The sequence below is a fragment of the Plasmopara halstedii genome (genome assembly GCF_900000015.1).
Source record: "Plasmopara halstedii genome assembly, contig: Scaffold_3060, whole genome shotgun sequence".
Lineage (NCBI taxonomy): Eukaryota > Oomycota > Peronosporomycetes > Peronosporales > Peronosporaceae > Plasmopara > Plasmopara halstedii.
Window position 1 is genome coordinate 2,665,735 of NW_020189964.1, and position 14,257 is coordinate 2,679,991.

Below are 14,257 nucleotides of genomic sequence, written 5' to 3' on the forward strand. Positions count from 1 at the left end.
ATCATTAAGAACGGAATTCGTTTTGTTCCAACGCAGTGTCTAATGGACACGCAAGCCTCGTTGAGGCAATAATCGATTGGAACTGTAAATGTTCTCAATCTCAATGGGGGAGAGTGTAACGGGGTTACACATACCCTGGTAACAGGTGTGTGTGTCACACCAGATGGGCATGGTGTGACCACACCCAAGCAAGAATACGGTACGGGGCTAGATAGCAGTAGTTATACATGTATTTGGGTTTTACTATACGTAAACTCTATACATTAAAAACTAGGCGGCTTTGCCGCAGACAAAAATAAATAAAAGTCAGTTTTTGATATTAAACGGAAGCGTTCATTAGCCTAAGGTTAAGGTTGTAATCACTCTTGGAGAAATCGTATGCGATCCGCTAAACTCGTTCTTGTTCTAAGTATAGAACGAAAGGTCGGTGAACTAACTAACGCTTCCTCTAAGCAGCGAAGCTACGGCAGCCCCGCTGCATAGCCGGTACACGACTGCACTGCATTGTTCAGAGCAAGCTCTACGAGTAGCAGCATGGCACTCAGTGCCTCGGCGTCTCGACGCAGGCGCTGCGAAGAGAGTGTTTTCGACGATGCGATTCATACGCTCAGTTTGACCTTCGGTCTGTGGATGGTCCGCTGTTGACATATCTGATTTTCGTCCAGCACCTTGAAGATTGTCGGCCAAAACGTTTCAGTGAAGCATGGGTCTCTGTCAGAGGCAATTGACCCCGGGAGTCCATGTTGTTAAAAGACACGACCCACAAACAGTGTCGCTGTACCGACAGCGTCGATGGTGTCCAGCACCGCCGCAAGATGAGTCATCTGGCTCAAAGGCCGACGAAGACCACGACACCCGTATTGCCCGCCGAGACCTTCGACAGGCCAAACAAAAAGTCGAAACACATGGACTGCCAACACCCGGAGGATACCGGCAGACTGACCAGCGGCTCCGCCGCATTCGGAGAGGGGTTCACCCCTTGACACATCTCAATCGTGCGCACATACGTGCTCGTTAATTTGTACAGCTTGGGCCACCAGTAGTGGCAACTCACAGCGCTGGGCGTCTTCTCACGATCGAGATAGCCATGTCGTGGGCCTCATAGGTACATGGTACCTTTATCGTGAAGAACCACAATTCGTGGCGTATCCGTCGAATCGGTGCTACAATACAGCAACATGTCGCAGAGAAAATAGGTGCATTCGTGCTCGCAATCGCGACGACAACTTCTTGTCCGAGTTTTCAGACTCCTTGCCCCCGAGAGCTCGTAGCAGCGCTACGCTCATATCATCACCCGCGTTTATGGCGCGGATCGAATCCGTCACTGACTACGTCACCGTCGTGACATGAGCAAGTTCATAATTCGGTCTGCGTGACAACACATTCCTGGCTTGTATCTCTCCTCAAAGTTATGTTCTGGGAAGAAGGAGAGCCACCTGGCCATCCTATGCGAGAGGTGGGGCGACGGAGTCGCAGTACAAGATCTGTGTAGATCACAATAGACTTGGAACCGAGCAGGTGCACCCTGAACCTGACAAGTGCATACTTAATCGCAAAAAATATATTTTCGTAGACTGGGTAGCTTTCCTCTGCAGCCTTGAGCTGACGAGATTCGAATGCGATCACCCGATCTCGCCCCTCCGCGTCTGCTTGCAGCCGAAGGTAAAGTCCGAGGCGTCACAGACGACACTGAAAGGACGATCAGGGTCTAGTAACAACGCCAGTACTAGGGCACGAAATAGGCTATCTTCAACACCGTCAAAAGCCTCCCGATGCTCGAGTCCCAACGTCATTCCGCATCCTTCTTAAAGAAATTCGATAATGGCCGTGCCATTTTCGCATGATTCTCGTTGTACTTATGCATGTAGTTGGCGTTGCGCAAGTCATTTTGGTTCTTTAGAGCCGACTAGTCCACAATGGCGTCGACCTTAGCGAGATTCGATCGAAGGCCATGCTTCCCGATGAAGCACCTTAAAAAGGGGATTTCTTCGGCGGCGAAGATACTTGTCCGTCGTGGTATACAGCTTATTCGTGCGCATGCACTCGAGCACCGCTCTCAAATGGACGGTGTTGTTCTCTTCATCCGTTCTCCCGTACTCCGCGCGACTGTGGACGAAGTAATGTCTGTATATACGACCGGTGGGACCTGAACAATTGTGTCACAAGACGATTTAATGTTGCTGGTCCATTCGACAGCCCTCGGGGCATCACCAGCCACTCCCAGAGCATGCCGCTCGGAGTACTCACCGCTGTCAGCGGGTTATCACTCGCTATCATGAGCAATTGGTAATAACCATCGACCAAGTCGAGTGCACTATACTTCGTACATCCAACCATGTTGTTTGGAAGAATATCCTTCCTATTGGGTTGGCGTTTGTGCCAAAATGGTGGCAGCGTCGAGCTTATATATGCCTGAACGATACGCCATTTACTGTTCGGCTTCCGGACACAAAACGTGCGTGTCGAATGAGGAGAATTGCTCTCACGCACCATTCCTGCGTCGTGCTTTGCCCGAAAGAAGGCGTCAACGACGTCACACTGCTCCTTGGGCAGGAACCATTGACGTGTTACGCAGCATTTGGTTCCCAGAACCAGGTCGATCTCATGACGCACACTTTGGTCCGTAGGTAGGAACGACGGCGGGTCTCTGGAAAAGACGTCTTGTAATTCCCTCACCAAGGAAATACGGATCCGAGGGATCCTTTAAGATTGAAGACTCACTTCGCGCGTTCAGCACCTTCTTGGTGTCCTCCAGGACAGATTCATCTAGAATCAACAACGAGTTAATCTCCTCGTTCGGTCGTACAATGACCACCTCGGCTAAATTGCCTGCCTTCAAGGCACCGCCAAACTCTCCGAAGGACTGCTCGTCCAGCTCAAGAAGAGCATCCAACGCGGGAATAGCCTCGAGGGTGACATCGCCGTCTTCCTCTCCCGTCATACCGTTAACAAGGGCGTATAGTGCGCTATCGTCTACGGTAGACACACTCTGGGTCGGGGTCGACGCCCTGCGTCTTGTAGATAACATTCGGCATCACCGTCTCTTCTCTGCTGAGGTTTTACGAATCTTCGAGACCAGTGGAAACACGCACTTTGTGTCGTCCAGGGTTTCCAATCCCTGCTCCTTCGGAGCCTTGATGTTATTAACATCATCTGACGAAGAGTGTCTCGCATTGACATTCCTGTTGATGCGGCGTATAAATGGTTGCCTTAGCCAAAAGGCTTGATTGTAAAAAATTTAAGATAATCGTAAAATAAAACATTGCGTAGGAGAAAGCGAGATAAATTACAAGTAAAAAGGATTGTCTCAGAAAAAATATACCTGTCACCTCTCTGCTCCTACTTAATAACGTAGCCAGGCAATAGCAATGGAAGCTGCAGCTTCGACAAACGCTCTTGTGCCTTCGCAAGAATTGGAAATAGATTCCAGCGACATTATCCGCTTAATTCAGCAGTTTCTACGCGAGAATCGTTTGTTTAAAGCCTTGCGGGCGCTGCAGGACGAGTCGCAAGTGAGTCTCAATTGTGTAGAGTCGGTAGAATCACTGGCTAGCGATATCTCGCACGGCCGTTGGGACCGTGTACTGCAACAAACAAAATCTTTTGAGTGCAGCACCGCCACGATGATGGACCTGTACGAGTTGATTTCTTTTGACATGATGGAGGCTCAGGAGAATGATGTCACTGTGCAGCTACTGCACAACACGCCAGTCATGGCCACAATGAAAAAAATTCAACCGGAGCGTTTTATGAAACTCGAAAAACTCGCGCAGTCTCCAGTCTTCGACTCCTTCGAAGCTTATAATGGTACTTGCAAACAGAAGCGAAGAGATGACGTTGCGCAAGAGATTCGCAATGAAGTGACGACTGTGGAGCCATCTAGACTACTTGTTCTTCTCGGGCAAGCTCTTCAGTGGCAGCAATTGCAGGTTATAATGAAATTGGATGAAACAGAATGCAATGTAAACTAGTTGGTAATATTCATATATCTTTGCTGCAGGGTTTAGCAACACCTGGAGAAGACTTTGATCTGTTTCGTGGTGGAGCAAAGAAAACGGTACTTGACCGTTCTGACAAGCTGGTATGCAAACCAGCAGGCAAGATAAAGTTTGGCAAGACCTCAATGCCGCAATGTGCACAATTCAGTCGAAATGGACGAATGCTCGTGACAGGTTCAAAAGATGGTTTTGTTGAGGTCTGGGACTTTGAAAAGTGCAAAATGCGTAAAGATCTCGACTACCAAGCAAAGGTGCGGTGAAATGATATTGTACATTCTTATTCTGTGCATTTAATTTATTTGTGGTATAGGATGAATTTATGATGCACGATGCCAGCGTGACAGCTGAAGCCTTTAGTCGAGATGGAGAGTTGCTGGCAACAGGAAGTGAAGACGGTAAAGTAAAGGTGTGGAAAATATCCAGCGGTTTGTGTCTACGTCGTTTTGAAAGTGCTCACAGCGAAGGCATCCAGTGTATTACCTTCTCACGAGATGGTACTCAGTTGCTAACAGCATCGTGTGATCATCTCGCTCGTATTCACGGCCTTAAGTCAGGCAAGACGCTGAAAGAATTTCGTGGTCATCAGAGTTACGTAAATGCGGCATTTTATTCTTTGGACGGTAGCAAAGTAATATCAACATCAAGCGATGGAACGCTAAGGATTTGGAATGCCAAAACGACAGAATGTCTGCAAACTGTGCGACTACCCAGTGACTTTTGCGCTGCAGAAGTAGATATCGTGAGTGCATTATTATTTCCGTTTGCGTCTGGGACCGGGGAAGAAATCATGGTTTGCACACGCACTAGTGCTATGCTCCGCATGTCAATGAAGGGAGACGTGTTGATGACGTACAAGGGAGATCCTTTTAATGAAAGGAAAGTTGGCAACTTTGTTGCTTGCACGCTCTCAATGCGTGCGAAGTGGCTGTATGGCGTGACTGACAAAGGATACCTTGTGAGCTTCGCCGCAGCAAGTGGACATCTTGAGTCATCGATGCAAATTTGTAACGCCGACGCTATTGGCATTGCTCACCATCCGCACCGCAATATTATAGCCACGTACGGCAGCGACCGATATGTCAGACTGTGGAAAGCTTGAGAATAGTACAAGTTGTGTCGAGGTCAAATATTGCACTTGAGGTAACAGCAATTCGTAATTTGAAAAGGTATATGGTGAACAATAATCTATTTTTTTTTTCCTTTCTTGCCTTTTCCTGACTTTTTCTTCCGCTGTTGTCGGTCTAGTTCCTCTTCTCGTGCTAACTCTTCGCCAAGCTGATCAGGCGATTGAAAAGATGACGAGATACCGCTAGACGCAGGCGTTGAAATTCCATGTACGCGCGAGCTAAACAGGCGTTCAACAGCTTCGTTCTCAGAGGTATCCCAAAGTGCCAAAATACCTTTTGACCCGCCAACTCCGAGCAAAAATGGTGAATCCGGGTAAAATGACAAAGCAAATAGCTCACCCTGCATTACATAAAACATTCTCGTCAGTCTAGAGTCCCCCTTACGAGTGTGTACTGCAGAAACAAATTTACGTACAACATTCATCTCCTTCGATGCCACACACACAGGAGCGTTACTTTGAAGGTCCCAAAGCTTCACAGTCTTGTCAACGCCAGCAGTTGCAAGCATACCAGGTATCTGAGCAGAAAAAGAAATAGACGATACGGCACCAGTGTGAGCATCGAGACGGAACAACGGATTCGACCCGTTCATGCGGACGTCAAAACCGACTACAACACCATCTTCCGAAGATGCAACAACGGTACTTGGATTATGCGGTGCCCAAGCCATACTTTCTACCTCGGCACTCAATTGAAATTTTGAAAAAGCATCTGGCTGACGTCCATCCAAGACCACAATCGTTCGGTCGAATGACGCGCTGGCGAGGACTGTTGTCTCGGCCATATTCCAACGAACGCTCTGCACCTTATTGTTGTGATGCGTCATAGTGTACAAGCACTTTTGTGTCGTGATATCCCAAACCTTAACTGTCGAGTCAGCTGAACCACTGGCCAGCATATTACGGTGACTGCTGTTCCAGTCAAGAGACATAACCGCGTCTTGGTGACTGCCTGGTTTGAGTACTGTCTTCTGGTTTTTTTTCCGCTGAAATTTCGTTGGTATAGCAACATCTCTCAACTCTTCGCTCTGTTCTCCGCCTAATGTGGCAGTCGGCTCGAGTACGTCAAGCACGTCGAGATCCCAGATCTCAATACCAGGCTTAAACGTACCCACTGCAACAAAGCTACCATTCACTGGCCCTGTCATTGGATCTAACGGTACTGGAGCACAATCCATCCAAGCCATACACAATGGAAAAGCTGGTAGATTAATCTCGTGGTGCACATACAATGCACCGTTTTCGTCGTCGTACACCTGTACCTCAAGGTTACTAAAGTCGTCCTCTGTGTTTGCCACAAGGATTACACTATCTGTAGGTCGAATCTCTACATCCTCTTGATCCATCTCATGATCCTGCTCTTCCTCATCATTCTCCATTGATGCATTGTCTTCCTCGTCCACCTGATAATTCGTGGCTTCGTCCTCTTCCTCATCATCAACAGCACCAGCACCGCCACCAATATAGTTCTTGATCGCAGCATCATCATCCTCCTCTTCATATTCGTCCATTTTAAACGAAGAAGGAAGGCCGTTGCTATCCTTCTCATCCTCATTTATCTGCGCTGGGTCATTCTCTTCAACCATAGAGTCCTCCAAAGCACTCAATTCCTCCGCTTCCTCCTCTGTCGCAACATTTCGCAGCATTTGCATCTCTTTTTCGGTCAGCTTGAGTCTCTCAGGAACGCGCCGCGACGCACCTTTCGGTACCCAAGCGAGCGCAGAGATCATGACCAGCAAGTGGAGACGCAGACGAATGGACTGTAAGAGTGCACATTCATTGTATACATGAGTATACATGAGTATACATGAGTGTATATAAGCAGGATATGTAATATTGATAAAATACTTCTGTCGGGGCAAAGGTTTGTGCCTGTTCGGATCAATACAATTAAAGAATATATACACTGTACGAACAATTGTATATCCCCTTTCACTGCTGTAGTATCATAACTGGGAGCACCGACCAGGTTAGGGAGGTTACAAGCCTATTGGCTGTACTGATAAATGTCACTCCACCTTTCGTTCTCTCTACGTAAGTCAACGACCCGCGGAAGGCGAGCAACACACGATGAGGCTTGTCGGTTGACCTAAGCCTTCCTCAGTAAGTAATTACACGGACGGGCAATTCCATTACAGTGACAAATATTTAAAAGAAAAAGTGTGCGTGCTGTTTAATGATTTAAGACATATCGTTCCAGTAATTGTTCAAGATGCTACAGCGGAAGTCCACGTAGTCCGTCAAAGTCTTGCACATTTGCGGACAGGTTTATCGTACTGTGATCATGCGTGGGATATGTTCTGACGACAAGTCGACTTCAGAGGACCTGTTTGCATATTCCAAGCGCTTTTTAAGCTGAAGAAGGACCGCATGTAGTGTATCCAACGTTTAGAAAAGCTATCTCCAATTAAGTGAAGAGTCCACTAAGGTGCTGGATGCAGTAAAGGAAGACTTATTCCGCCATCAGCGCAACATTGAGTCGTTAATTAACTCGGCCATTTCCATGCTTGATATTGGTCATATTTAATGTAGGCGATGTTCTCCAGATAATATTGAGACCCCAGACTTTATTAAGTAAAGAGATCGTGCTTAATAGAATCTCTTTTTATTTGGCATCTATAACGAGAGCAGACAATTTAAGATGTTCCTCACGCCCATCTTACTTTGTACTGATCGCAACGCTGTAGAGTACATGCGTCGCCTGAAATGAATTTCTGCTCGTTTTCCATCACTTCGATTGAAGAGGCGCTTGTAGATTTCCTGAAGATTTTCAGCGCGTTCTAATACAACTTCTAAGCCAGTTAGACACAAGCGTCGCATAAGGATAGACTGCAAGCTTTGTTCATAAGAGGAGGGTCTCGACTACGCGGCAGTGCAGTCTTCAGCTTATCGTTTAACTTGACCCTAATCCTAATTCCAACTTATTCTCTTTCTCGGTGAAACCCCCCTACCGTGTTAATATAAGCAAGTGTGCAATCCGTATATCTGATATGCCCCGTGCGCATCATTCGCCCGTCCTGATGCCACTTCCAACCGCGCTGTTTGGGCGCTGTGTCATCGTAAAACAGAAAAAAATGGAGAATGAAAAGTCGTGTATGTAGCGGACAGGAATTATGTCTCAATGTTTTTTATCAAAATATCTCTTCAGAATAGGATTCATCCGCCAATAATTTACATATTTAGAGTCAGACAATAGGCTAGACAGATTCTTGGGATTTAATTTTCTGAAATCCGGCTCACCCATTTTGTCGATTTGAACTGAAATTTGTATGAAAGTGATTTTGGCAGCCTGGCAAATGCAACGGCTACATTTTGTACACTAAAGGAAAATGATGGATCATAAATGGATCATGTATGTTTGATCCTGCCAACACTGACTCTGCCATACTTCAAACAGGGTTTTTAAAACCTTGCTTTGCTATGTTGAGGCTGTAGCGGTCAAGTACTGCAATCTTGTTTGCTACATTTAATGTATTTGTATTGATACGGTGCAACAGAATAAAACTGACAGTGCAATTCGGTGAAATAGATACTCGCAAATAAAATGTATTGACATTTATGTAGGTGCTATAACGCCTGAACGGAGAAGTCACCAATACACGTGGAATGCTACCAATATGGCAGAAGACAGACGATTTATTACTAATATCAAAGTATATAGTGAATCGTAAAATTATTGAAATCAGTGTAAATAGCATCCTAACAATATGCACTCTTGGAACAGCCAAGCTAACTATACACCTAGTTGCGGAAAAGTCGCTTCTGGTCGGAGCGAACGAATCCGACTTCTGTGCGTAGTTAACGCGGAATCTTAGACTCAAAGCTTTATGCAATCCCATTGCGCTTGGTACCACATGTAGTAGTCCCTGTGCATTATCTATATTGTTGAGCGCTTAGGCGAGCAATTGCTGCCCCTTCGGCCTAAACAAGTTTCATGATCTAAATATGATCGACATAGATATAAGCTTGTTTACCTTGTCTAAAAGTCCCAAATCCAGGTACCCGAACATTTCCCGTTCCATCCTTGCAGAAATTTCACGCCTTTCACAACTCGGTCGTGGAATTTGAGGCGCGTCCAGAAGTGCCCCAGCTGAGAAGGGAATTCGGGTACCCACGATGTGGCCGCTGATGCTAGCTTCCAGGCCATGAAGGGTCAGGATGAATGATTGTCACTCTTTGAATGAGGGAGGATAAGATAGCCATGATCTCGGCCGTGCACCAAACCGAACGATGGAGTGCAAAAACGGACCCTAGAGTGCAACATTTTTGATAAAGGAGATAAGCAGTCTTCAAGTGACTGATGTCGCGAGTGCTTGCACCGCTAAAACAAATTCATGGCGCGGATTTAAGACTCCTGTGCACCTTTCAAAAGAAGCATGAACTGGCGGAGTAAGTCCAGAAGTTGAGAAGTTTACATCACCAAAATGGCGTCGGACACTCTGTTGCGAGTAACCGAACGTGTGCGGCTCACACGAATACCATCTGCGTGCACCTTCCTATTTTGACAAAGCATTCAATGAGAAGTATGCTTTTTAAACTACGACGGTCGGTTGGGTTACTAGAAATAGAAGTTCTGGGAGCGAGTCAGGAGCGCTGGACCTCGGCCATGCTGAGGAATCTCAGCTGCTAAGCAGCTCTGCGGTACTCGTCCTGATGTTATGTGGCTGTTCAAATCATAGTATCCTTTCGGTCATCTTTTAAAGGTACGAATGTCGGGCTCCCACATAAGTCTGGTCGAAAAATGGCTCCCGGGGAAACATTGGGACCCAGTTGGCCGTCTAGCGCCTAATGCGACAAAATTGATTTTGTATAGTACTTGCCGGTCGTTAATGGAGCTTGACTCTTAATAGGCGGTACTTTAAAATCGAGGCGGATTCACAGCCTATGGTTGTTGATTGTTATTTTCAACGTCCCAGGCTATGTTAAGTCGTGAAGGATTGTGATAGATCCAAAATCAATGTGCAGGTTTGTACCTAACGCAACCATCAAAAACAGAAGATTGAACGCGATGGCCGTACACGGATCGTATATATATGTGTCTTGAGTCGGTGCTCTGATAGAAGTATCAAAGATTCTGTCAAAAATGCTAAGTAAAGTTTGAGGACTTTAAAGGCGTGAGCTGTTATTTTATCTCGAATTTGTGTTCGAGATTCGATCTGATTTTACGAATGACGTGGTTGGAATGCCACGATTAAAGGCAACTGGAAGTTGAAACGAGTTGGTGCTACGCACTTTTCTGGTGTGGAGCGTAGGCCAGCCATGAAGTTGCTGCTGTCAAAAAGCAAAATAGCTTTGGTGCGGACACGAAATTCCGATAGCTTTCCCGTAGGACATACGTATTCCAAGAATGATAGCAAAGGATATGCTGGGATCCTCTAACAGATTTCGAAGGCGGAGGAGGCAGTTAATAGTGGCCTCAGGATGATAAAGAAATGGGTCATTGTACATCGCAGTCACCATTAAATATCTCTGTTTAAGCGGGAAATACGACTGTATATCGTGAATCCCAAAGTTTCATTGGCTGGATAGTAATGAACAGCTGTGAGCTGCTGTCTCCAATGCACATCCACAATCAGGTATCTTGATAATATAATTTAAAATTTTTACCAAGGGGCCGGGTGTCGATAAAAAGCGACTGAGAATCGCGGTAGTGGGGCCAGACCCTCAAGATTAGGCGGATGATTCTTATTGATTCTGGTCACTACTGCTGTGTCAGCGCTATCGTGTGATATGCCCATTATATGGAGCAGTGGAGCTCCATGTATTAGTGGCGCAAAAGATTATTTACTCATATATTGAGTAGTCGGGAGAACCCTTGGATTTATAAGGCTACCCGAACTACATCTGGCAGATCCTCTTGCAGATTCGAAGAAAAGATCAACGAGGATGTGAAAGGAATATTCAGGGCGGTAGAGTCACCCGAATGGTATAAGTGTACCGAAGAAGGGGCTAAGCTCGCCATTCGTCACGAAAAAATCTGTCTCTAAATATCACGACGTAGTGATGAAAGACCGACATCACGTTTTATCCCCGAAAACAGGGGGTTGCGTCATGAAAGAGACTTGGTTCCAGTCTATATATCGCATTACATTGCAACGAGCCTTTTCATGGGAATAGTGTGATGTCGTTGACGCATTCTTTGAGGCAAAGAAAATATCAAACCGCTCAACTCTGGCTTCTTTTATCAAAGAAACTAACGGCAAGTGGCGACATGTGCATGTTTATATTAAGCAAAATGGAGCTACAGTTCTTCCGCAAACGCCGATATGTAAAAAAAGATTTGCTGCAGGTCAGCATGGCTAACAAGCGTTTTGCTTTGAGTCCTCCTTCAGCTTTATGGATATTCCCTCCTGCTGACGAGAAGCCAGCGATATCTGTCACATTACGGTGGGTACCCAGAGCGAGATGCCCAAAGAGCTGCTGGCTATGTCACAAAAACTTGCCGATGCACCAGCAACGTTAAATTGTCTAGCGTCATAGAGGGTAAGAGTCTCAATGTGGCTAGACACAAACATTTTTTGGCGTTATATCTTCTGTGGTTGTGCAGAGCACGTGATGTCAGATAGGAATACCATATTTGAAATTTAAGCAGTGAATGTACTTAATAGGCTATCCCCGATACAGATAACTTGTCGTCAACGCTGACAAAAAGTCTTCCCGGTATGCGAGTAGATCCGGCGAACGTAAAAGCCAGTGGAGATTGTCAGTGTCTCTATTCAAAACCACTTGAGGAAGTGGTTTGGCCTGACGAGCTACTTGCACAAATACGATACAAGTTATGCTAACACAGCATTATCTCCCACTTCTCACCTATGCACTTAAAGGGGACGTCAAAGGATGTTAAGGAACGGTAGGAGCTGAGTGTAAATCTATGAAGACAGCATCATGCATGCCGTGATTCAGGCTCTTTGAAATATAGATCGGCCACTCCACGTTGTCTGTGACACTCCAGACAATCGCAGCAGACTACACTTCACTCAAGCCGATATCAATCGGGATCAACGTGCGGTTGCGATGGAGTGTTGCAGCCGTAAGCTGCTGAGAAGAGCTTCTCTGAACAATATCATCAAGTTCAGAGTGCACCTGCTGGACTAAGGCGTTTGTAATCTATAATGGTTATGTACACCGGCATTAAACGACCTTTGAGAGATCGTGTAAGCCGAGACGGTTTGATGTGCAGGCGGATAAACTATCCATCGCCCAGACTATATGCTGTCGTATGTCACAATAGTGATGTCGTCAATTGATGAGGCGATGAGTACAATATTTGGATCATACGCAAGATGTGCTGCGCTGTTGAAGTTTGTGAAAGGCAATGAGCTTTATATCTTAATGCCGGTTCTTCACTGCATGTGATTGTATACTTGCACCGCTATTTCTGAGCCCAAGATTTGCTGTATAACAGCACCGGCCCGCATTCCATTCAACGTGTTGAGATACCTCGCGATGTGGATCATCAAGTACAGAATCGGGTACGAGACGCATGATATTTTTTGGATGGCTTCTTTTAAAAAAGAAGTGCATAGTGCTCGATGAGCGCTATGTAATAACAGTCCGACATACATAGACGGGTAAGCACTTATGTGCGCACGATTGAAAGGAGTCAACGGATCATGCCTACGCTTCATGCAACAGCACCTCTGGCCAGACTGTCTGTTCCAGCAAAGTGGTGGCAGTCCATAAGTACAGACTTTATCTTAGACTATTGAAAGAACGAGTCTCTTTGTGGACTAAATGGGCAGAACTGGCTCATCTCTATGATAATTGTCTGGCGAGGTTTTAGCTCATTTTTTTTAGCAAAGTGTTTTGCCAACATGGTTTGTTGGTAGCCAATGCATTGATCCACGCTTTACAGCGAAGTTTTTTCAAACATTATCTAAGGAGCTCGGCACCCGAATAAATATGTCATCCTCTAACCATCCACAAACAAATCATCAGCGGGAATTTGTGAAACGCGTGAAGGATATCCTCCGGAGCGGTTATGCGGAGCCCGCGATACCCAATTTATTTCGCTTTTTGTAATTGCTCTGAACTGACGTAGTATATACCTTTACCGGGAATTTGCATCCCACTTTATATAAATGGTCTGGCAATCCCTATTGTATCACAAAGTTGCCCTGGACTTTAAGAGGAATGATTGTGGTTGAAAATTGAACTGCTGGTATCAGTCCGATTTTCACTTTGTTGTAATATGAGTGATCTACTCTCAGTGAAATTGAGCGTCATGCGCTAGGTGCGTTACGCCATAACCGAGAGCCATGATAAACAAAGACAACATGCCAAACTCCGTCAAAGCAGGCAAAATGCTCACAAATATGTCGTGGGGCAAAATTAATTAATTGCAGGTTTTGTGCCTTCACATGCTGTATACGACAAAGCTGTGACCGCGATTCATTGGATCGCTCACCGTCTTGATAAAGAAGAAATTGAGTCATACCGTGGATATCCCAAAAAGGATACAAAACCATCCTGTTTTCTACGCGGGGTTGCTGGAGTCAACCACGATGTCGCTTTTTATGAGCCAGTCGGACGTGAATGACTCTGGGGCAGACGAATCAGCTTCTCCATCTTCTCTATCTGAGCTACTCACCCGTCTTTAGCAGCGACACGATTGAGCTACTGGGGCCTCAAAGTACGATAGCGAAGTTCAGAGAGCTCGTTCGAAATAATACTCATCCAGTTTTGGTCGATCGCCGAGACTCTCACATCAAATCGTCGCAATCAAGAGAGGTCATACGAGCCAGCCGCGAATCGCTAAGCACTGCTCAATGAGAAAGAATTGGGAAATTTTTACGTGGAACGTCTGATGGACTGGTGGAGTGGAAGGGTTTCGAATTCTTTGGAATTTGACGGTCCACTTCTGCGAGATTGCCCTGATGCCGTGTTCACTTTCGACCTGTTAATGCGAACATCGAGGTTACCACCGATCGCCTCAGATTTCTACTGACTAAACCCCACTTATTTTCATGCGACAGATATGACAGCAACCGACCGGTGATTTACACAATGGTGTGGCTATACTGTAACAAGAAGCCACTACGTGGCAGGACTGCCAGTACTTTTGCATATTAATTAGGTATTACTACATCAACTAGGAAAACCTAAGGTTTTAGATGTTGGCGACTCTGTCGCA

At 45.9% G+C, this 14,257-nt stretch overlaps 4 protein-coding genes across 4 annotated transcripts; 2 read left to right on the top strand and 2 right to left on the bottom strand.

Annotated features, from left to right (window-relative positions):
• Window positions 1-2,602: 2,602 nt before the first annotated feature.
• Window positions 2,603-2,941, bottom strand: PHALS_07050 (reverse transcriptase; the record flags this gene model as incomplete). Its single annotated transcript, XM_024720451.1, has 1 exon — window positions 2,603-2,941. One exon carries the CDS (start codon window positions 2,939-2,941, stop codon window positions 2,603-2,605), a length of 339 nt encoding a protein of 112 aa, XP_024585648.1.
• A 427-nt stretch (window positions 2,942-3,368) lies between these two features.
• On the top strand, window positions 3,369-5,097 carry PHALS_07051 (Conserved WD40 repeat-containing protein; the record flags this gene model as incomplete). The annotated part of the gene is made up of 3 exons (XM_024720452.1): window positions 3,369-3,929; window positions 4,001-4,249; window positions 4,309-5,097. The coding sequence occupies 3 exons, from the start codon at window positions 3,369-3,371 to the stop codon at window positions 5,095-5,097; spliced, it is 1,599 nt and encodes a 532-aa protein (XP_024585649.1).
• Window positions 5,098-5,183: 86 nt separating this feature from the next.
• PHALS_07052 (WD40 repeat-containing protein) lies at window positions 5,184-6,854 on the bottom strand (the record flags this gene model as incomplete). The annotated part of the gene is made up of 2 exons (XM_024720453.1): window positions 5,184-5,465; window positions 5,541-6,854. The coding sequence occupies 2 exons, from the start codon at window positions 6,852-6,854 to the stop codon at window positions 5,184-5,186; spliced, it is 1,596 nt and encodes a 531-aa protein (XP_024585650.1).
• A 554-nt stretch (window positions 6,855-7,408) lies between these two features.
• Window positions 7,409-7,651, top strand: PHALS_07053 (uncharacterized protein; the record flags this gene model as incomplete). The annotated part of the gene is made up of 2 exons (XM_024720454.1): window positions 7,409-7,452; window positions 7,522-7,651. The coding sequence occupies 2 exons, from the start codon at window positions 7,409-7,411 to the stop codon at window positions 7,649-7,651; spliced, it is 174 nt and encodes a 57-aa protein (XP_024585651.1).
• Window positions 7,652-14,257: the final 6,606 nt, after the last annotated feature.